This window comes from Prionailurus bengalensis, chromosome F2, assembly GCF_016509475.1.
Source record: "Prionailurus bengalensis isolate Pbe53 chromosome F2, Fcat_Pben_1.1_paternal_pri, whole genome shotgun sequence".
In the NCBI taxonomy this organism is placed as follows: domain Eukaryota; kingdom Metazoa; phylum Chordata; class Mammalia; order Carnivora; family Felidae; genus Prionailurus; species Prionailurus bengalensis.
The window spans coordinates 34,738,875-34,762,637 of NC_057353.1; the positions used below are offsets into that span (position 1 = coordinate 34,738,875).

The 23,763-nt window shown below is 36.5% G+C and overlaps 1 protein-coding gene across 1 annotated transcript in view; it reads left to right on the plus strand.

Moving 5' to 3' along the window:
- Positions 1-23,763, plus strand: part of LOC122495982 (cyclic nucleotide-binding domain-containing protein 1-like) — a 157,685-nt gene that overhangs the window by 47,335 nt on the left and 86,587 nt on the right. Inside the window, exon 4 of the mRNA XM_043602184.1 lies at positions 8,204-8,362. Coding sequence (XP_043458119.1) covers positions 8,204-8,362 — 159 coding nt within the window. The remainder of the gene's footprint in view (positions 1-8,203; positions 8,363-23,763) is intronic.

The following is a 23,763-nucleotide window of genomic DNA, read 5'->3' on the forward strand; positions in this document are numbered from 1 at the left end:
TTTCTGGATAAACAAGACATGGAGTAGAGTATTTAAGGAAGAAACACAGTGGCACAGATAACATCAGAATGTCATCTGGATAAATGTTGAAATCTTAAGGAGAGGTTTGTACTTCCATGGATTTGTGTGGAACCTTATCTAGATTTTAATAGGCCAGTAGATCCCAGTGGGCAGAATTTTAATTGCATTGAATTCCTGACCAACACCCTACCCTGATAATGGAAAAATGTGATACCATCAGTTAAGAGATAGGTAGTGAACATGGTGCAATTATGAGTTCCGCTGGAGGAGTATTATAAATTTTCTTATAGATTCCATTTCTGTAAGGGGAAAAAGTCGTCTTTGATTCAAAGGGAATCAGTTCTAGGTTTAAAAGCCTATAGTTGAAAGTTTGGAGCTTCTTCCATATTGTGTACTATTGGTGGCAAGAAATTTGCTTCCCTGTCTCCAAATTGGCCCTTCCATTCTCCAAAACGAGATGCTTCATTCATTACTTAAATTACCCAATGAGGCTAAGATCTCTTCAAGGACATAACTATGAAATCAGGAAGAGAAAGTCTAAAATTTACAAGCTACATTTTCTCTGAATTTAATTATTTTCTTTAATAAATTAAGTCCAGCTTAAGTGACAATATAGCTAAATGATGTTTTATTATTGTTTCTCAATAGTCAGTAATCATCAATTCCAATACAAAGGTCAGGTAGAGAGCTTTGGTACTAAAGCAAGGTTGTCTATAGAATATGGAAATGGGGATGGAAAAGAAACTAGATAAAAGCCATTAAGATGAGTGTGTAAGAGCTAAACAAAGCTAATTTAAGAATGCTGAGGGGACACCTGGATGGCTCAGTCGGTTAAGCATCCGACTTTAGTTCAGGTCATGATCTCACAGTTCGTGGGTTTGAGCCCCATGTTGGGCTCTGTGCTGACTGCTCAGAGCCTGGAGACTGCTTCGGATTCTGGGTCTCCCTCTCTTTCTGCCTCTTCCCCTGCTCTGCTCTGTCTCTCAAAAATAAGTAAAAATTGAAAAAAAATTTTTAAAAAGAAAAGAATGCTGAGGAAAATTAAGGATCAGTAAATACATGTTATTTTATAGCATATATTTTATAAATATATGTTAATATATTGTTATAGTCAAGGTTGTCTTTAGATATCCCAACTTTTTAAATTTGGGCATCTTTAATATCAGTTAATATTCAGTAGGTAAATAATCCTTTTGAAATAATTTGACTTTCTTGCATTTTCATATAGCTTGTCATATATTAATGGAAAATGTATTGCTGCTTTATAGCATAGAATACAGGTTAAGTCCAATCAACTGTTCACGTTTAACTGTGGATTTTCTATTGCTTTTTGAGAATGAAAAGAGGAGACTCTGTGTTTGGCATAGACATTTATCTAATAGAAACCAGGGAAATATTGCTTACCTCTCTAACCTTAAAATATTCTTCTTATATAATAAGAGATGACAGGATTACAATATTTGCTGTCAAGAGTATATAAAAGAATTTGCCTTTGAATCCTCAATTTTAACTTTGGATATGTTGGCAATGTGTGGGACAAAGTCAGCACTCTTGCTCAATATAAGACAAAGCTTGCAACTTACAAATGTACATCCTGGGGCTGGAATTCACCCATAATTATTTCCTGGTTTTTCCTGGTTTGGCACCAGTGATAAGTAAGCTAAGCTTAACAAATGGAGTTAATGCAGTAAATAAACTTAAAGTGGTTGTATTTATTTGTATTTTTATGAGTCAGGCTGACTTCAGAGTCTAAAAAAAGGATTGAAGAGACCTATAGCAAACATCTTAAGAAAGTTCCTATATATATTTTATGTATTTTATATATATATACATACATATTATATATATTATATATATATGTATATATATATGTATATATATACATATATATATATGTATATATATATTGGATACATATATTATATATATATTACTCTGACTCTAACCACTACCTAGTAAAATTTATATGGATTTACAAAAAAGTGGGGGAGGGGGATACAGAAAGATTTGGGGGACTAATTTTAAAAAGTTTGCGAGAGCTAGAATACAAGAATACATAGATGGCAATGTGTTGTGATGGCCTCTGGACTAGTCAGATCTGGGTTTGAATTTCAGTTCTGCAATTTGGTAATTGTATTACTTTAAGATTATCTAAAATTTTGAATCTTAGTCTCTTTATCTATAATTGAGACAGTGATACATACTCTATAGTCATGTTGGAGGATTGAATGAGATAATGTGCACTAAATTTTATTTTATTTTGCTTGTTAGTGGTGCTAATCCCTATCACCTGAATTTACTGGGGCTTTTTAAAAAAATCTTTAATATGGCCAATTTAAAAACAATGACATCAATAAAAACTATTATTTTACACTATGAATAATTCTTTTACTAATGCATGATTGTGTAATATACATTGGTCCTTTGGAAAATGGTTCACTAGGTTATATAGATCTTGCAAATGTTAACATGTTTTCTTATGTAATGTATAAAGATCACAGTTTTTTTAATTTATAATTTTTTTTTACCTTAGAGAGAGAGAGAGAGAAAGCACAAGCTGGGGGAGAGGGGCAGAGGGAGAGAGAGAGAGATGGAGAGAGACAGACAGAGAGAGAGAGTATCCCAAGCAGGCTCCATACTCAGTGTGGAGCCCGGCACAGGGCTCAGTCCTGTGACCCTAGGATCATGACCTGAGCCGAAATCAATAAGATGCTCAACTGACTGAGCCACCCAAGTGCCCCAAGATCACAAGTTTTATATCATCACTGATCATCAGAAAAGCCTTACATGTTAGGAAGCTCTCAAGTTTACAGAAGTGGATACAGATTTTACAAAAATCAAATTTTTACTTGAAAGCTTAACTTTTATTATAAGCAGCAAACACTGTTTATTTGAAGTGACAACTGCACTTCACTGATTTTTGAGAAAATATATTCCAAACATCCAAATTATATCCAAATATCCAAGTCATTTATTATAGTTTGTCTTTTGGCTATTCTTTCAAGTTAATATGGAGTACAGTGAAATAAGTGAATAGTTGTGCTTACAACTCAGATAATAATTCACTTTTACTTGAGATAAAAATCTCTTTGAGATGCTACAAAAATGCTTTATCTATACTTTTCCTTTTGTCACACAGAATATCACAAAGCAGTGTACTCAGAGTCAGATGGTTGAGAATAAAATTAATTTTTTTTTGGCTTTTTGCTTTTTAAAAAATTATAAGTATGTGGCAGTGAAGAATTCAGTGACTGCTGGTACAGTTTCGTCCCATTATTTTGAATCATTCTTGGTTGCAAGTAGTTTTACCCATCATTATTTTCATGATTAGATTTCAACACAGCAAGAAAGAGGCAAATAATATCTTAATGGTATTGTGATTTTTAAATTTTTTTCTCTTTGTAGTTTGCTGAGGAATTAAATAACTTAGTGATTTCCTATAGTCAGTATAACTCCATAAATACATGAAAAGTGATCAATATTTTTCAATTAATTTCACAAAGTCAAAAATTTAATAATATGGTAGCAGTAAGAATATAGAGCAACCGAAACTTATGCCTTGGCTATTGTTATAGCCAGTTTAGAAAACAATGTGGCATTATTAATATAATGTTGTGCATATACTAATTTTAATTCTTGGAGAAGTTCTGGATGTACGAGATAGTCATAGTAGCCAAGTTTGTATATAGCAAACAAACAGATAAAAAACAAAACAAACCTGGAAACAAAAATCTCAATTGCCCACAGACTAAGAAAATCCCCTTTGTGGTATATAAATATAATGAAATCTTATACAGCAGTAAAATGAATGAACTATAGTCATTAAATCTCATAAACACAATGAACAACAACTAAAAAACAAGTTATGGAATTCATAAGAATCACTTCATTTCTATCAAGTGCAAAACTAAATATGCAAAACAAAAATTGGGTTTTTAAAGGGATGCATATATTTTTGATTAATCTGTATAATGAAAACCAAGGGAATAATAGGAACAAACTTCAGTGTAGTGGTTATCTCTGGAGTGAGTGCTATGTATCTGTCCATGGAAGAGTAATTGTACAGTGCCATGGGTACCTTAAAGATCTGGGTAGGGGCGCCTGGGTGGCGCAGTCGGTTAAGCGTCCGACTTCAGCCAGGTCACGATCTCGCGGTCCGTGAGTTCGAGCCCCATGTCAGGCTCTGGGCTGATGGCTCAGAGCCTGGAGCCTGTTTCCGATTCTGTGTCTCCCTCTCTCTCTGCCCCTCCCCCATTCATGCTCTGTCTCTCTCTGTCCCAAAAATAAATAAACGTTGAAAAAAAAAAGATCTGGGTAGGTACATTAACATTCATTTTACTGTTACTTTTAAACTTACAATATATTATGTATTTTTTAATTTAATAATCAATAGGAACAATGCCAAAAACCTTAAAAAGTCAATAGCAGAGAAATAACTAGAATTGCCTAATTACTTGCTAGTTATGGTAACCATCAATTCTGTGGATAATTTCATGTATCCCTATCATTTGCTTTGAGTAAAAATTAATTCAGAAATAATTAGATGTAGTGATATCAAAAAAGTATGAAAAGATTAACAGAGAATATTAATCTGTTGTACAGTGGCTATGTCTATTTGACAGGGTCAGAATATTTTTTTTTAAGTTTATTTATTTATTTTGAGAGAGACAGAGATAGTGCAAGTGGGGGAGGGGCAGAGAGAGAGGGAGAGAGAGAGAAAATCCCAAGCAGGCTCCGTGCTAGCAGCACAGAGCCCAGTGTGGGACTTGAACTCAAGAAACCGTGAGATCATTACCTGAGCCGAATTCAAGAGTCAGACACAACCGACTGATACACCCTTTGCCCCAGGGTCAAAATATTTTTGAGCAGAATTTGGCATCTTTAGAAATTTTTTCTGCAAGAAAATTTCTTGTACCTTCTTCCTGGAATATTCTTTTTTTTTTTTTAACTTTTTTTTTATCTTGTGTGGCAGTTTAAATCTCTCTCTGAGACATTGTCTTTTCCTGGCAAGCAAAATAGGTCACCTATTTTTACACTCTTATAAGTATCCTATACTTGTTATTCATAACATGTATAAATTCTTCATATCACTTTTAACAACTTTCAATAACACATTTAGGGACTAATTAACCTATTAGTGCCTTCCCCCATTAGATAATAAGGAACATATTGGCTAAGCAGACTGTCGTGAGACCTTATTGTCCAGAAGATAACTGGCTCACCCTATCCAGTGATGGCCAGTGTTATATGGTTGCATTGGAAGTTGCATGGGTGAAGTCCTGGTCATGTTAGGGCCTTACATGGCATGATAGGACCTCATCCTAAGCAGGTGGGTAACCATCTTTATAACCCAAGTGTGTCTCATGAGGAAATGGGGGAAACTTTTGAAGCCATGCTTACTAATGGCTGATGGCATCACGTATTCCTTGCTATATTTTAGGTATATTGCAATAAAATTGAGTAAATGGTGTTAAGAAAAAAAAGTAAGGAATCAGAAATACAACTGATGTTTGTCTTTTGTCATATTAAGGAAGTTCACTTCAAGGCACCTGGGTGGCTCATTCTGAGCATCTGACTCTTGATTTTGGCTCTTGATTTTGGCTCAGGTCATGAACCCAGAGTTGTGGGATCAAGCCCTGTGTTGGGTTTCATGCTGAATGTGGAGCCTGCTTAATAGTCTTCTCTCTCTCCCTCTGCTCCTCTCCCCTACTTGTGTGCTCTCTCTCTTTCTCTAAAGAAAAGAAAAAAATATTTCTATTTCCAGTTTTGTAGGAGTTTATATTACACATGAATGTTTTATCACATGAAATGTTTAGATAATCATGATTTATTTTATTCCATTAATATGTTGAACAACATTCATGAAATAGTATTCCTGGCATAGTCTTAACTAGGCTATGCTTTATATCTAAAAAAATTATTACTGAATTCAATTTATTAATATTTTGCTTAGGATTTTTGCATCTATATTCAGTGATACTGGCTTGTAATTTTCTTGTAATATCCTTGCCAGATGTTGATATTAAGGCTACGTTGGCTTCATAATACTAGCTGGAAAGTATAGCTGTCTTTTATATTTTCTGCAAGTATTTGGGTTTATTTGTCTATTAGGAGTTTGTTAGAATTCATCATTAAGGCCATTTTGGCCAGGAGTTTCTTTGTGGAAGGATTCTTACTTCTTAGTTATATTCTTTAAAATATTTAGAACAATTCAAAGTTTCTTTCTTTATGTTATCAGCATGGTAATTTGTACTTTTACAGTGATTTATCTCATCTAAGGTTTCAAATTTGTTGGCATGAGATTATCCATACTATTATATATTTGTATATTATATATATTTAATATATTGCATTATTGCTAATTTTACTATGTAATGATGAGGATAATTTTCTACCATTTCCTGAAGAGTATAGGGCACAATTTAATCAACTAATCAATTAATGTGTCTGACCACCTATTTGTTTCTATTGCTTTGGGTGGTTTAGTATTTCCTGGTTAATTTCAAGAGGCTTAAATGTCGTTGAGGACTATTTTGAGTCCTTTGGCTAGTTTGAGATTTACAACATGAAGTAGAAAATTCAGGAGTTGCCCACCTTGGGCAAATATGATGAACTTGGGCCAGAAGAATACTAGGTCCATGGGGACTCACTTTGCATATTCCTGCCACAAAGCTGCTATATCTACCTTCACTTTTCCCTCCAGTCCACAGACCTCTCCTTTTTAGGATATAAGATCTTCATTTCATTTGCATTTTAGTATCCAGGCTGGGTGGAGAAAAGCAAATTGCTTTATACCTGAATTCTCATCATTGCTGAGTTTTACTGTGCTTACTATTTATAGGAGTAAGTAGGGATAGAGTTTGAAGTGGTGTTCTAGGTCTGGAAGGAATGTTTGAGGTTCTGTAAAAATGATAGAAAGGGAAATGGATTTTGGCTTTTAATTTTATATTTGTAAGTTATGCTAGGCTATCTTCTTTGCGTATACATCAAGTAAGCTTTACTACTAAGCTTTAACAAGCAGCTATGAGTGGTAAGACAAATTATATAAACTCTTTAATCTGCAATTTCCTTATCTTATCAATGGGGGATAATATTGTTTATTTCACATGGTTAATGTTAATGAGATATGTGCATATAATGTTTAGCAGTACAACCAGCACAAAAACTCAAATGTATGTTAGATGTTAATGTGATTATTTACTATTATTATTATTATTATCCCACATAATGTTTATCTTATATTTAAGTATGATTTTAATATTCTCATGTATATAATTACAGGTCATTTGGGCTTTTATCATCTTCTCTACATTTTTTTTTTCTTAAGGATAATAGCATTCATTAGCATTCATTAGTTTTTGCTCTTAGGTTTTTAGTGACTTCTTAATAGAAGTGTGTGGAACTAGAAAAATGAATGGGGAATGGTTATTCAGCCATACATCTCCTGGGAACTTGGGTGTATAACATACTGTAGCACAAGGATAAAGAAAATCGGCTGCTTTCAGATGATCACAATTTACCAGTTGGAAACAAAAGTTTTTAAAAAAGCAATTTTATCATTGGTGTGAAGAAAACACCAAAAAACAAGTGAATGGCTCTAAAGAGGATTGACCATTGACTTCAAATATTTACTAAGTTATATACATCTAATTACAAAAGATGGTTCAATCACTTAATACAGTTATAATATGTATAATCAGGCTCTGAATGTGGAAAGTATTTTATGTATGTCCACTTTTAAGTGGACGTATGTAACACCACTACTGATGACTGGGTGAAAAAACAGAACTAAGGCAATGAAAAGGCATACGTTATTAAAATGCCATATTATCTCACAACAATGCAATTTTGCTCTTAACAGTAAAGTAAAAGTTCATGGTACTCTTTTTTTTAGAGGAAGGGATGTTATAGCACCTGTCTGGTTATTTATTTATTTATTTATTGAGAGAGAGAGAGTGTGCACAGGAGAGAAAGTGTGGGGAGGGGCAGAAAGAGAATCCCAAGTAGGCTCTATACTGTTATCATGGAGCCCAATGCAGGGCTTGAACTCACAAACTGTGAAATCATGACCTGAACTGAAATCAAGAGTTGGACCCTTAACTTACTGAGCCATGCAGTTGCCACATGTCAGTCATTTTTATACAATATGCAACACCATAATCTGTTGTGTTCCTTTGTTAAGAGAACCTACTGAAGACACAGAAGAACTTCAACCCCAACAACCTGATGATTCTCACAATATAGCTATCCATGTTAAAAAAGCACGTGGTGGCCCTACTTTATATGAACCAAAAAATTTTGAAGAGAAGTTAGTGGAATTCCTGGATATTTTAAAGAAATTGTAAGTATTTTTAGTACTTCTTATTGAATAATACTTTTGAATAGGTCCACTTTTTTTTAAGTTAGTTGTTTGCAGCTAAGTGTGTTTCAGTTGCCATCTACCACTAATGGTTGATTCAGGAGAGGTAGAAATGCTGAAGACTGTTTCTAGATGAATGCAGTCTTCATCAATTCAGTCTTCATGGCATATCATGAATATATTGGTAATATATCCAGTTGTGGCACATCATTTTAATTTTAAGCTGCAAGCAAAATAGGTGTTATTTACTGATTGTATTAAATCAAAATTATGTTTAAGATTTCATCAGTTTATGTTTTGTCAGCTCTTCACAGAATTTAAACTGTCTTCTCCATTGCACAGCCATTATATAAACTTATCTCATATTCTTTTTAACTTCTTGGAACACTTTGCACCATGATTGGGGCACAAGTGCCTGAAGGAGAGGGAGAAGGAGAGAGGAGGGATTAAATCTGGGTGGAGGCTGGTTACCAGATATGGTATTGGATTTGTGAATGAAATTAAAGTTGAAATGAGACTGTGGGAAAATGTGATAATGGAATACTGATTGACAACACAAACAAAATGAAGAGGAAAGTGTCAAGACTAGAATTGTCCCTGAAAGAAAAAAACAGTAGCGTAGAATGAGAAAATAAAAATCTGGCATTTATATTTGGAGGAATACACTTAAGAATTCAATGCTATAAGCACTTTTCTTGAAAATTCTCATTGCAAATTTGAGAAAATATGGTCGGTCAGAGTTTCCAGGAAATTTGAGAATAGTCAAATTTCTGATGCTTTTACTTACAGCATCAACAATGAAATAAACACAGCAATTACTAGTCTCTTTATAAGAAAGTAGGTGTGAGGGAATTGTGGAGAAGGAAATCATAACCACCTGCCATACATGGGTATAATTAAACTGGTAAGCTGTAAAAATAGAAAATTTAATAAGAATGTGTTCAGTGAATATGTTAAAAATATGCTTTGGTAGAAAATCACTAAAGTACTCAAAGTTACTGGAGTTATAGCCACTTTCATTCCATTAAACCATAATGCTGGCAAAAATTGTATTGGATTAAATTTTTTTAAGTGTCTAGAAGCCTGTGAGTCACTCACCTATGATTTCAAATTGTACTGGGCTGGAGGATTTTCAATGGGGTAATCTCTGTCTTTCTGAAAATAACAAGGTAGCACTTTCAAGAAAACAAAGTTCTTACAAGCTGCAAGAGGAGCCTGAGCAGCTATGGTTCCCTGGCAAAGTGTTGAAATACTAAGGTAAATCTAGGTTGAAGTCAGGATGGAAACTACAAATGGATAAAAACCCTGTACCACCTTAGCAATAGACTAAAGAAGGTACTACGGTAGAAGGATATCCAAACACAAAGTAGAATAGACAAAGGATCTACTGCTGCATTCTTATGTGGACCTTCATGGAGTCCATTTAACAACCAATCTCCAAATACCCTGGACAATAGATGTTGGGATGGTGGCAATTTCCAGAATCTACCCCCTCGCTCACATGTGAGACAATGGATGGGTAGGTAGAGGAGATCCTGAAATAACATCAAGCTCCCACTTTCAGTGGCTCGGAATTGGCCAAGTATGACTCTTCAGAATGAAGGTAGCAGGTCTTGACTGCTGTCAATGGGTGGGGCTGTGTTACTCACTGAGACATAATGGCAGAGTAAATGAGAGGGGAACTCACTTTTATGTTTAATATTCACACAAAGCCTTAATTTCTATACATAAAATTCTGATTCTTCCTCATATCAACCTTTGAAGTGGACATGATCAGCTAGTAATAAAAGAGCATTGCATGTGCTAAATCCACAATCTATATTTGTTCTTCTACAGACATGCTTTTTTCTTCTTGTTTCATTGGTACACTAGTGTATTCATTTTCCATTACTGTTTAACAAATTAGCATAAATGTAATGACTTAAAACAACATCCATTTATTATCTTTCTGGGCAAGGCTTAGCTGGGTCCTCTGCTCATGTCTCTCAAGGCTTCAATCAAAATGTTTGTAGGGCTACACTCCTTTCTGGAGCATGAGATCTTCTTCCAAGCTTATGGGTGTTGTTGGAAGAATTCAATTCCTTGTGGTTGTAGGGCTGAGGTCTCTACTTTCTTCTTGACTCTCAGTTGAGGGCCCATTTCAGCTCTTACAGGTCCACAGATCTTTGCTGGATCACCCTCTCTCAGGCCTTCCCACAGCATGGAAGTTTAAATATTCAAAGCCAGCAAGGGAGAGTCTCTCTTTCTCCTATTGTGCTAAGATGAAGTTTTGTATGATCTAATCAGTGACCTGGATCTCCTATTACCTTTGTCATATTATATTGGTTAGAAATGAATCATCGGTTTTGTCCCCAAAACTCAGGTATCAGGGATAGAGGGGGTGCTTAGGATATGTTAGCCGTATTTAGTAACATCATAGGTCTCTGTGACTCAGTCAACATTTGCAGTGGGGCTATATGCTTTATGTAGTCACAAAAGTAGTTCAACTAAAATCTGTTTATTGATGGATAAGTTGTCATGTCTTTCTTTATCTGTAATTGAACCATGAGCAGATCAATGGGCTGCTTTAGTGATATGATTGAATACATTTTTAAGAGTAGCTACCTTATGCTTTCTAAAATTCTTCACTTTGTCATTCTGCCTGAAATTTGAACAAACAAATTTTGAGTAACCTCCTTTTAAAGAAATGCAAATATGCATGGCAAGATTAAGAAGCTATCGATTATTGATAACTTGGCAAGATTTGGCTTAATCATATTGATTACATAACTTCTACTTTAATTCAGCAGTTTTGAGTAAACAATGCTAGATCAGAGGAAGGATAAATGATTTGAAACACTAAAATCATTGGAAAGGGCATGTCTGGGAGATGTCTCCAGAGAGGTGGGGTTTGAGTAACTAAAGGATGCTATGTAATTGGAAAGTGTGTGGGAGAACAGACTGAGAGAGAAAGATGAGAGAGAAAAAAGGGTTGGGGGACTTTCTGTTAAATTTTTTATTTTAAGGCATATTGGGTTGAATATACGTTTGTCATGTGTGTTAGGAGTTTGGATTGTAAGCAACGGAAACTGATTCTGGTTAATTTAAACAAACAAACAAACAAACAAACAAACAAACAGGGTAGGGGAGAGAGGGGAAGCCTATGGAAGAATATTGGGTAGCTCCCCAAATAGAACTACTAGATGCTGGAAGTGATATGAACTAGATAACCTCTGCATGTCATCTCCAAATATAACACTGGACTCAATCAGCTACAAGTATTTTGAGAGTTTTAGGCTCACACTTTAGTTTCAGGGATAAGGAACCAGATTTTTATAGTTTGTTTTTATACCCATCCCTTAGATAACTGCTGAGGGGGCAGTACACTTTTATTGATAGTTCTTACTGAGTTCACATGCAATTGGTAAGGGATAACATTTCAAAAGAGAAAGTATTTCAGAAGGAGGAGGAAATGGATCATGAATAAATAACATCAAAAGTTATGAACTAAAACATGACTTGGAATTTTAATTTATAAATAAATTTTACTGATTTAATATTTTGCAGCCATTAATTAATGAATTCAACATATACTTTTGAACTTCTGTGTATGTTTCTGGCAATGTTCTTGGTATTGGGACCACAGTGGTGAACACACAATATCTTTACCCTCATGGAAGCTTATATTCTAATGTAAGAGAGAGAGAGATAATAAATACATAATGTATTATATCAGTTAGTGATAAATGCTAGGGAGAAAAGCTAATGCAGAATAGGGGGATAGGGCATGATGAAAATGATCAGGAAACTCTTCTCTGAAAGGTGACGTTGATCAGATAATTTCATGAAATGAGAGAGCGAGCCAATCGAATATCTTGGAGAAGTGCATTGCAGACAACGCGAGAGCCCAGGATGGCAACATGCTTTGTAAATTGAAAAAAATACATTAGCAACAAGACCAGTGCTGTGAAAATGCATGATTGAGGGGAAAAGGTGGAAATGAGGCTTTGGATGTTACCAGGAACTGGATCATCACCTAGAGTCCTGTAGGTCATGGTAGATTTTTTATCTAGGTGTGACTGGCAAAAAGGGAGTGACACATTATGATTTAAATAGTAATAGGTCATGTGTGGAGAGCTGACTGTGGGTGCAGAAGATTTGGGGTAACCTCAGGAGGCTATGTGGATTGCTCTCAGAGATGACAGTAGCCTGAATTCTATGTATAGAACTTGATTTTATTTAATTTTTTAAGACATGAGCACTTTTCAATTGGTAGTCCTGGAAGCACATCAGATTCTTTGCTCAACTTGACCACTAACAGCTAATATCCTGGACAAATGATCTAACACTCTCACATGTTTGTATTTGATTGCACTGCCTGTAACACCACCAGATTTTAAAATGCAATTATGGATTGCTTTGGTAAAAATAATTGGTTTCTTTATAAATGACTAATTTCTGAAAAGAAAAGTGACATACATGTATATTTGTGGGGGTCGTGGAAAGGGTAAGAGAAGAGACAAACTTATAAATGAGCTGTGAAAAGCAGTTTAAGATCCTCTGAGAATACTTGGCCCAATTGTTTTTTTCAACTACTTTCTCCAATTAAAGATGTTTCCTCTGAGAGAATGAGGCGTCTGAAGATCATTATGTTTCAGTGGAGCAGTGATGCAGAGCCCTTCTCAGGAATGACTCAGAGGAATTGCTCCCTGGAAAGACATGAGGATTTTTGCTTTTTAGATTCAGGCTGCTTGAAATCCAAATGCAATATGGTTTTTACACTGTTGTTTTCCAAAGAAATGGCATATAAGATGAGGAATTACAATCTCAAACTATATTTTAAGGCTGTATGCTGATGAGAGAAAAATAATGTGTGGGTTTAATTCTGTTAAAAATACAGAGTTTTGATGAAAACTGACTGGGGAGGGGGGACTTACCTGTAGGAAAGAAAGTGTTTATTTCAAGCCAAAAGGGAACATAGGTTAATTAAAGAATAGTGTGGGGTGCCTAGGTGGCTCAGTCAGTTAAGCGTCTGACTCCCGATTTTGGATCAGGTCCTGATCTCATAGTTCATGGGATCGAGCCCCGCATCCAGCTCTGTGCTGATGATGAGGAGCCTGCTTGGGATTTTCTCTCTTCCTCTCTTTCTCTCTGCCTCTTTCTCTCTCTTTCAGAATAAATAAACTTAAAAAAAGATTTTAAAAAAGAAAAAATAAAGAATGGTCAGAATATTACAAGTAATTTCAATTTTTGACAGAAAACAGTGATCATGTATAATATAAGACAGGAACTAAATGAAGAGAGTTAATTTGTGTTTAGGAGATGAGTTAGCAAAAGATAGAAAGAAATTAGATTCCTTGGCAGTAGGTTGATATTATAGAAGAGTAAGGCACTGAATCTTGGTCTGTCTATAATAGTAAGAGTCAAAGTGACGTTTGGGATGCACATATTGTGAAATGCCTGGACTCTGGAGTCTCAGAGACCTGGGTTCTAAACTGGACTCCTCTAATAACTGGTTGTGTGATCTTGGGCGAACTTCTACCTCTTGATACACAATTTACTAAATCTATAAAATGGGCACAATGAGATGAAGGAGTGAACTTGGGATGTGCATTGGGTGATGTCTGGAATTGTTGAATCACTATATTGCACACCTGAAACTAATACAACACTGTATGTTAACTATACTGGGGTTAAAATGAAATTAAATTAAAAAATCAAATGGGCACAATTATTAACTTTATAGGGTCATTGTTGTGAAACCTGAATAAAGTTAAAAATGTAAAGCTCCATGTATATTACTTAGTCTATAATACATGGTACATTGTACAATTCCATCTTCCCTTTGCCAAAGAATCTTGCATATCTTGATAGGTTTTTATACAAAAGATTTTGCTATGTGCTTGCTACATTTGAAGTATAAAAGGATTCCTGTATCTCAGAATAAGTGTGTCCCTTTTTTTATTTCTTCAAGAAAGAATATGCAAATTTCTCTTATAGTTTATGAATAAATAATGTCTATTAATTATTTATGATATATTACATTAGTTTACAAAGTTGCCAGTAATATTTTCATACTAAAGTTTCATAAATGACTATTTCATCCCAAATTAACTAGGATTTTTAAAAATTTTATTTTTATACTGTTCTTTTGTTTGGAATAAGCAAACTGTATTTTACAATACACCATATTGTATTTCTATTACAATGCTTCTTGTGAAAATTATTTTTTTCACTGTACAGATGCCTTAGTTAATTTGGGTTGCTATAACAGAAATATCATAGACTGGGTGGCTTTAAACAACAAAAATTTATTTCTCACAATTCTGAAGGCTGGGAAGTCTAAGTCAAGGCAGATTGTATCTGGTGAGGGCCTTCTTGGTTCACAGATGGCTGTCTTGCAGTGTCCTCACATGAAGGAACGGGAGAGAACTCTTTGGGGTCTCTTTATAAGGGCACTAAATTTGGTATTCTGAGACTCAATTTCCATGTGTGGAGTTGTGGGGTTTCCCCATAGCAACCAGCAGGGTGTTCGAGAATTCAACTCAATTCTAACACTACCTGGAGATAGCATCAGATTCCACAGATGAAGAGTTCACTACTACAAGACATCACCTCTCCTCCTACCCCTTACCCCCATGCTTGTGACAAGCCCAGGCTATAAATCACAGGTTTCTATTTCCCCCTTTTTGGGTTTGATTAATTTGGTCAGTAGCTCACACAACTCAGAGAAACATTTTATTTCTTTGATCACTTGTTTATTATGGGTGGGGGATGGACTAAATGGGTGATGGGAATTAAGTGGGCACTTATGATTAGCATGGGGTTTATATGTAAGTGATGCATCACCAAATACTCCTCAGTATTACACTATATGTTAACTAACTGGAATTTAAATTAAACTTGAAACAAAACAAACAAACAAGAGGATATAACTCAGGAACATTCAGATAAAAGAGATGCATAGGACAAGGTATGTGGGAAGGGGCATGAAGCTTCCATGCCCTCTCAGGGTGTGCTAAATCTCCCAAATCTCCTCTTGTTTACCAACTTGGAAGCTTTCCAAACCGTCCTTTTTGGTTTTTATGGAGGCTTCATTACAAAGTCACAATTGATTAAATCATTGGCCAGTGGTGATTGATTCTGTCTTCAGGCCCCCTCCCCTCCCGGGAGATGGGAAGGGTTGGGAGTGAGGGGGGATTGAAAGCTCCAACACTTCAATCACATGGTTGGTTCCTTTGGTAACCAGCCCATATGCTCAGGTGGGGTGCAAAAGTTACTTCATTAACAAGACACCTTTGTCAATCTTTTTTTTTTTTTTTTAATTTTTTTTTCAACATTTTTTTATTTATTTTTGGGACAGAGAGAGACAGAGCATGAACGGGGGAGGGGCAGAGAGAGAGAGGGAGACACAGAATCGGAAACAGGCTCCAGGCTCCGAGCCATCAGCCCAGAGCCCGACGCGGGGCTCGAACTCGCGGACTGAGAGATCGTGACCTGGCTGAAGTCGGATGCTCAACCGACTGCGCCACCCAGGCGCCCCTGTCAATCTTAACACTAAGGAAATTCCAAGGGTTTGGGAGCTGTGAGCTCGGAACTGTGGAGAAAGATCAAATATGTGTGAGAAATATATATTTGGCCATTTGAATGATCAAATGAATGACCAAATATATATTTCTTATAAATCACAATATCACAGACACTAATCCTATTCATGAGGACTCCATTCTTAATCACCTAATCATTTCCCAAAGGCTCCACATCTTTACACTATAATAATGAGGCTTAGGATTTTAGCACGCAAATTTTGAGAGGACACAAACATTAAGTCCATAATATGGTGTATATTATTTCAACATAGATGTGAATGTTAAAGCTAAGACTTCTTGTCCTGGGTGGCTACTCATTTTTGCATTTCAAGTTAGAATACTTTTTTCATGGAAATATTTTACTAAATATTTGTTATAAATACTTATTAGATTTATAAGTGCAATAGAAAGCAGACATCATGCACTGAGAGATCAGAATGGAATGACTCTAATGGGGATTTTTTATCATGTGTTGTATTATAATAAGACAATAGAATATGAAAAATGTTTCTTATAACAACTGTTTAGTGAAATTACCACAAAAATGCAAGTTTTTGTTAAAAATTTTATGTATGCCCTTACAAAGGACATTAGTTGCCTTCCTACTGTAATTATTCTCACAGACAACGTCATCATGAAGTTACTTCTAACTTTATCAAACAAAGTATCTTAATTTCTTCTGTATAATAAAATTGTGCATTATATATGGGCAGGATGCTTTTGTACTCTGGGAGTTGTTATCTAATGGCATGAAAAAACCATTTTGGAGAGACTTAGGAAATCAAGTCTAGACCCAAGTAATGCTATATCTAGAAACTCTTAGAAAGATTTGGCTGTTTCTAGTAGAGTGTAGGCCTGCATAGTCACTGTTGTTTAACTGTCAAATCCTGGGTCTAATTGCAGAGAGATAGTAAACTATTTGGTGGTCTTTAAAAGCTTGGAACAGAATTCCTTATTTGTTTCTCTTTCTGTTTAATCTATTAAACATTTATTCTTGCAGAAAGTGGTTTAATTGGTTTCTTAATATTCAGGGTTGACATGATATGCTTGTGGCTTGTGCATGCCTTGATTTGGCTAAAGAGAGTGTGGTAAGTAATCTATAATGTGTTTGCAACATTCTTTTATGGTCCTCGGTGGGTTTGTAACTCTACTTTCTATCTCATGATCTCCGTGGAGTTTAGTTTCAAATTGAGCCACTACATTGGTCTTGCTGTACAGCAAGTTATTCCATCAGCATATGGGTCAATGCTCTTTCTTCTGCATTAGATCCTTGTCATCAAGCCAGACTGAAAACTATATTGGCTAGAATTCTTCTTTGAAGCATTTATTCTCTATGTATTTAATGATAATTATTATGGCTAAAATTTTCAAATATCATTCTCACCCTTTGCTATTTGATATTACAAACAAATTTAATAATTTTACAGTTCCTATTTTTTTGCATTTATAATTCTTATTTGAAAGCAATAGAAACTAATTTTTCAGCTAAGAGCAATTATTAGATTTCTGGTTATTTAGAATAATTTCCTTGAAATGGAATAATTGGTAGGTAAAAGAAGACAGATAATATAAAGGCACTTGATATTTTTAGCTACATTTATTTTTGGAAAGGGTAAACTAATTAATATTGTCCCTAGCAGTGAACATTAGCTTTAAAAAATTCAATTTCATAGAACAACAGTAAAAGATATCACATAATTATTTTAATTTTCATTTCTTTGCTTCCTTCTTGAGCTAAATTTTTCTTTATTTATTGACTATTTGTATTCATTCACTTATTGACTATTTGTATTTATTTGTGTTGATGTGAGCTATATGATCATAGCCTTTATCCATGTTTTCTATTGTGCTTTAATTATGTATTGTTGATCTAAAAAGCTTTATATGTATTATAGCCATAATACAGAGATAGTACCATTTATGCAGTGGAGAATAAATCTTCACAAGAGGATTTTGCCCAAAATATATACTTTCCCAATATATATTTCCAGGTCATGCTAGATTTTGACAAGTACCTAATGAAGAAGGAAAAAATATGTATATATTTTTATACAGATATGTATAAATGTGTATACATAACATATACAGCACATTTTAGTAACCTCTTTACTGGGGCATAATTTACATATAATAAAATGCATATTTTAAAGTTTACTATTTGAAATGTCTTGACACATGTATTCATTATGAAAGCATCACCACAATCAAGATAATGAACATATCCATCATTCCCAAGAATTTTCTTGTGTACTTCCCTATTTCTTTCTTCTTCCCACCCCCTTTCTTATATCTCACCCCCTGTCTCCAAGCAAACACTTAAACTGCTTTTGGTCACTATAGATGAGTTTACATTTTCTAGAATTGTGTATAAATGGAATTATACAGTATATACTATTTTTTAGTCTGGCTTTTTCACTTAGCACAGTTATTTGGAGATTCATCCATGTTGTGTTTTATATCAATAATTCATTCTTCTTTTCCCCATGTATAGTAATGCACTATATTAACACACTACAGTTTATCTATCTATCCATCAATTTATGGACATTTGGATTGTTTCTGGTTTTAGGCTATTACACAAAAGTGTCATAAACATTCATATCCAAGTCTTAACATGGGTGTTTGCCTTCACTTCTTTTAAGGAAACACCTGGAACTAGAACATCTTGATCATATGGCTAATGCATGTTGAACTTTTTAAGAAATTGCCAAACTGTTTTCCAAATTTCTTGCACCACTAGACATTCTCACCATTAGTTTATGAGAGTTCTAGTTCCTCTACATTCTTGCCAAATCTTGCCAAGCCTTTCCTAGGTGCAGCATCAAAAGCATGACTCATAAAAGAAAACTGAATAAGTTAAATTTCATAAAAATTAAGTATTTCTGCTTTTTGCGACACTCTGTTAAGAGAATGAAAATATAGGACTTTCGGCAAGATGGTGGCTTAGGAGGACGCTGGGCTCACCGCACGTCCTGCTGATCACTTAGATTCCATCTACACCTGCCTAAATAACCCAGAAAACCGCCAGAGGATTAGCAGAACAGAGTCGCCGGAGCCAAACGCAGACGAGAGGCCCACGGAAGAGGGTAGGAAGGGCGGCGAGGCGGTGCGCGCTCCATGGACTGGCGGGAGGGAGCCGGGGCGGAGGGGAGGCTCGCCGGCCAAGCAGAGGCCCCAAGTCTGGCTGGCAAAAGCGGAGGGGCCTGACGGACTGTGTTCCCACAACAAGCACGACTTAGCGTCTGGGAGGTCATAAGTTAACAGCTCTGCTCGGAAAGCCGGAAGGCTGGAGGACAAAGGGAGGGAGAGCTGCTGAGCCCCCTGACAACAGAGCTCAGTTTGGTGGGGAACAAAGGCGCTCCCCAGCGCCATATCCCCCGCCCATCCCCCAGCCAAAATCCCAAAGAGAACTGGTTCCTGCCAGGGAACTTGCTTGCTCCGCGCAAACACCCAACTCTGCGCTTCTGCGGAGCCAAACCTCCGGCAGCGGATCTGACTCCCTCCTGCTGCCACAGGGCCCCTCCTGAAGTGGATCACCTAAGGAGAAGCGATCTAAGCCTGCCCCTCCTGCCCCCGTGCACCTTGCCTACCCTCCCCAGCTAATACGCCAGATCCCCAGCATCACAAGCCTGGCAGGGTGCAAGTAGCCCAGACGAGCCACACCACCCCACAGTGAATCCCACCCCTAGGAGAGGGGAAGAGAAGGCACACACCAGTCTGACTGTGGCCCCAGCGGTGGGCTGGGGGCAGACATCAGGTCTGACTGCGGCCCCGCCCACCAACTCCAGTTATACACCACAGCACAGGGGAAGTGCCCTGCAGGTCCTCACCACGCCAGGGACTATCCAAAATGACCAAGCGGAAGAATTCCCCTCAGAAGAATCTCCAGGAAATAACAACAGCTAATGAGCTGGTCAAAAAGGATTTAAATAATATAACAGAAAGTGAATTTAGAATAATAGTCATAAAATTAATCGCTGGGCTTGAAAACAGTATACAGGACAGCAGAGAATCTCTTGCTACAGAGATCAAGGGACTAAGGAACAGTCACGAGGAGCTGAAAAACGCTTTAAACGAAATGCATAACAAAATGGAAACCACCACAGCTCGGCTTGAAGAGGCAGAGGAGAGAATAGGTGAACTAGAAGATAAAGTTATGGAAAAAGAGGAAGCTGAGAAAAAGAGAGATAAAAAAATCCAGGAGTATGAGGGGAAAATTAGAGAATTAAGTGATGCACTAAAGAGAAATAATATACGCATAATTGGTATCCCAGAGGAGGAAGAGAGAGGGAAAGGTGCTGAAGGGGTACTTGAAGAAATAATAGCTGAGAACTTCCCTGAACTGGGGAAGGAAAAAGGCATTGAAATCCAAGAGGCACAGAGAACTCCCTTCAGACGTAACTTGAATCGATCTTCTGCACGACATATCATAGTGAAACTGGCAAAATACAAGGATAAAGAGAAAATTCTGAAAGCAGCAAGGGGTAAACGTGCCCTCACATATAAAGGGAGACCTATAAGACTCGTGACTGATCTCTCTTTTGAAACTTGGCAGGCCAGAAAGAATTGGCACGAGATTTTCAGGGTGCTAGACAGAAAAAATATGCAGCCGAGAATCCTTTATCCAGCAAGTCTGTCATTTAGAATAGAAGGAGAGATAAAGGTCTTCCCAAACAAACAAAAACTGAAGGAATTTGTCACCACTAAACCAGCCCTACAAGAGATCCTAAGGGGGACCCTGTGAGACAAAGTCCCAGAGACATCACTACAAGCATAAAACATACAGACATCACAATGACTCTAAACCCGTATCTTTCTATAATAACACTGAATGTAAATGGATTAAATGCGCCAACCAAAAGACATAGGGTATCAGAATGGATAAAAAAACAAGACCCATCTCTTTGCTGTCTACAAGAGACTCATTTTAGACCTGAGGACACATTTAGATTGAGAGTGAGGGGATGGAGAACTATTTATCATGCGTCTGGAAGCCAAAAGAAAGCTGGAGTAGCCATACTTATATCAGACAAACTAGACTTTAAATTAAAGGCTGTAACAAGAGATGAAGAAGGACATTATATAATAGTTACAGGGTCTATCCATCAGGAAGAGCTAACAATTATAAATGTCTATGCGCCGAATACCGGAGCCCCCAAATATATAAAACAATTACTCATAAACATAAGCAACCTTATTGATAAGAATGTGGTAATTGCAGGGGACTTTAACACCCCTCTTACAGAAATGGATAGATCATCTAGACACACGGTCAATAAAGAAACAAGGGCCCTGAATGAGACATTGGATCAGATGGACTTGACAGATATATTTAGAACTCTGCATCCCAAAGCAACAGAATATACTTTCTTCTCGAGTGCACATGGAACATTCTCCAAGATAGATCATATACTGGGTCACAAAACAGCCCTTCATAAATTTACAAGAATTGAAATTATACCATGCTTACTTTCAGACCACAATGCTATGAAGCTTGAAATCAACCACAGAAAAAAGTCTGGAAAACCTCCAAAAGCATGGAGGTTAAAGAACACCCTACTAACGAATGAGTGGGTCAACCAGGCAATTAGAGAAGAAATTAAAAAATATATGGAAACAAACGAATATGAAAATACAACAATCCAAACGCTTTGGGACGCAGCGAAGGCAGTCCTGAGAGGAAAATACATTGCCATCCAGTCCTATCTCAAGAAACAAGAAAAATCCCAAATACAAACTCTAACAGCACACCTAAAGGAACTAGAAGCAGAACAGCAAAGGCAGCCTAAACCCAGCAGAAGAAGAGAAATAATAAAGATCAGAGCAGAAATAAACAATATAGAATCTAAAAAAACTGTAGAGCAGATCAACGAAACCAAGAGTTGGTTTTTTGAAAAAATAAACAAAATTGACAAACCTCTAGCCAGGCTTCTCAAAAAGAAAAGGGAGATGACCCAAATAGATAAAATCATGAATGAAAATGGAATTATTACAACCAATCCCTCAGAGATACAAACAATTATCAGGGAATACTATGAAAAATTATATGCCAACAAACTGGACAACCTGGAAGAAATGGACAAATTCCTGAACACCCACACGCTTCCAAAACTCAATCAGGAGGAAATAGAAAGCTTGAACAGACCCATAACAAGCGAAGAAATTGAATCGGTTATCAAAAATCTCCCAACAAATAAGAGTCCAGGACCAGATGGCTTCCCAGGGGAGTTCTACCAGACATTTAAAGCAGAGATAATACCTATCCTTCTCAAGCTATTCCAAGAAATAGAAAGGGAAGGAAAACTTCCAGACTCATTCTATGAAGCCAGTATCACTTTGATTCCTAAACCAGACAGAGACCCAGTCAAAAAAGAGAACTACAGGCCAATATCCCTGATGAATATGGATGCAAAAATTCTCAATAAGATACTAGCAAATAAAATTCAACGGCATATAAAAAGAATTATTCACCATGATCAAGTGGGATTCATTCCTGGGATGCAGGGCTGGTTCAACATTCGCAAATCAATCAACGTGATACATCACATTAACAAAAAAAAAGAGAAGAACCATATGATCCTGTCAATCGATGCAGAAAAGGCCTTCGACAAAATCCAACACCCTTTCTTAATAAAAACCCTTGAGAAAGTCGGGATAGAAGGAACATACTTAAAGATCATAAAAGCCATTTATGAAAAGCCCACAGCTAACATCATCCTCAACGGGGAAAAACTGAGAGCTTTTTCCCTGAGATCAGGAACACGACAAGGATGCCCACTCTCACCGCTGCTGTTTAACATAGTGCTGGAAGTTCTAGCATCAGCAATCAGACAACAAAAGGAAATCAAAGGCATCAAAATTGGCAAAGATGAAGTCAAGCTTTCGCTTTTTGCAGATGACATGATATTATACATGGAAAATCCGATAGACTCCACCAAAAGTCTGCTAGAACTGATACAGGAATTCAGCAAAGTTGCAGGATACAAAATCAATGTACAGAAATCAGTTGCATTCTTATACACTAACAATGAAGCAACAGAAAGACAAATAAAGAAACTGATCCCATTCACAATTGCACCAAGAAGCATAAAATACCTAGGAATAAATCTAACCAAAGATGTAAAGGATCTGTATGCTGAAAATTATAGAAAGCTTATGAAGGAAATTGAAGAAGATTTAAAGAAATGGAAAGACATTCCCTGCTCATGGATTGGAAAAATAAATATTGTCAAAATGTCAATACTACCCAAAGCTATCTACACATTCAATGCAATCCCAATCAAAATTGCACCAGCATTCTTCTCGAAACTAGAACAAGCAATCCTAAAATTCATATGGAACCACAAAAGGCCCCGAATAGCCAAAGGAATTTTGAAGAAGAAGACCAAAGCAGGAGGCATCACAATCCCAGACTTTAGCCTCTACTACAAAGCTGTCATCATCAAGACAGCATGGCATTGGCACCAAAACAGACACATAGACCAATGGAATAGAATAGAAACCCCAGAACTAGACCCACAAACGTATGGCCAACTCATCTTTGACAAAGCAGGAAAGAACATCCAATGGAAAAAAGACAGCCTCTTTAACAAATGGTGCTGGGAGAATTGGACAGCAACATGCAGAAGGTTGAAACTAGACCACTTTCTCACACCATTCACAAAAATAAACTCAAAATGGATAAAGGACCTGAATGTGAGACAGGAAACCATCAAAACCTTAGAGGAGAAAGCAGGAAAAGACCTCTCTGACCTCAGCCGTAGCAATCTCTTACTCGACACATCCCCAAAGGCAAGGGAATTAAAAGCAAAAGTG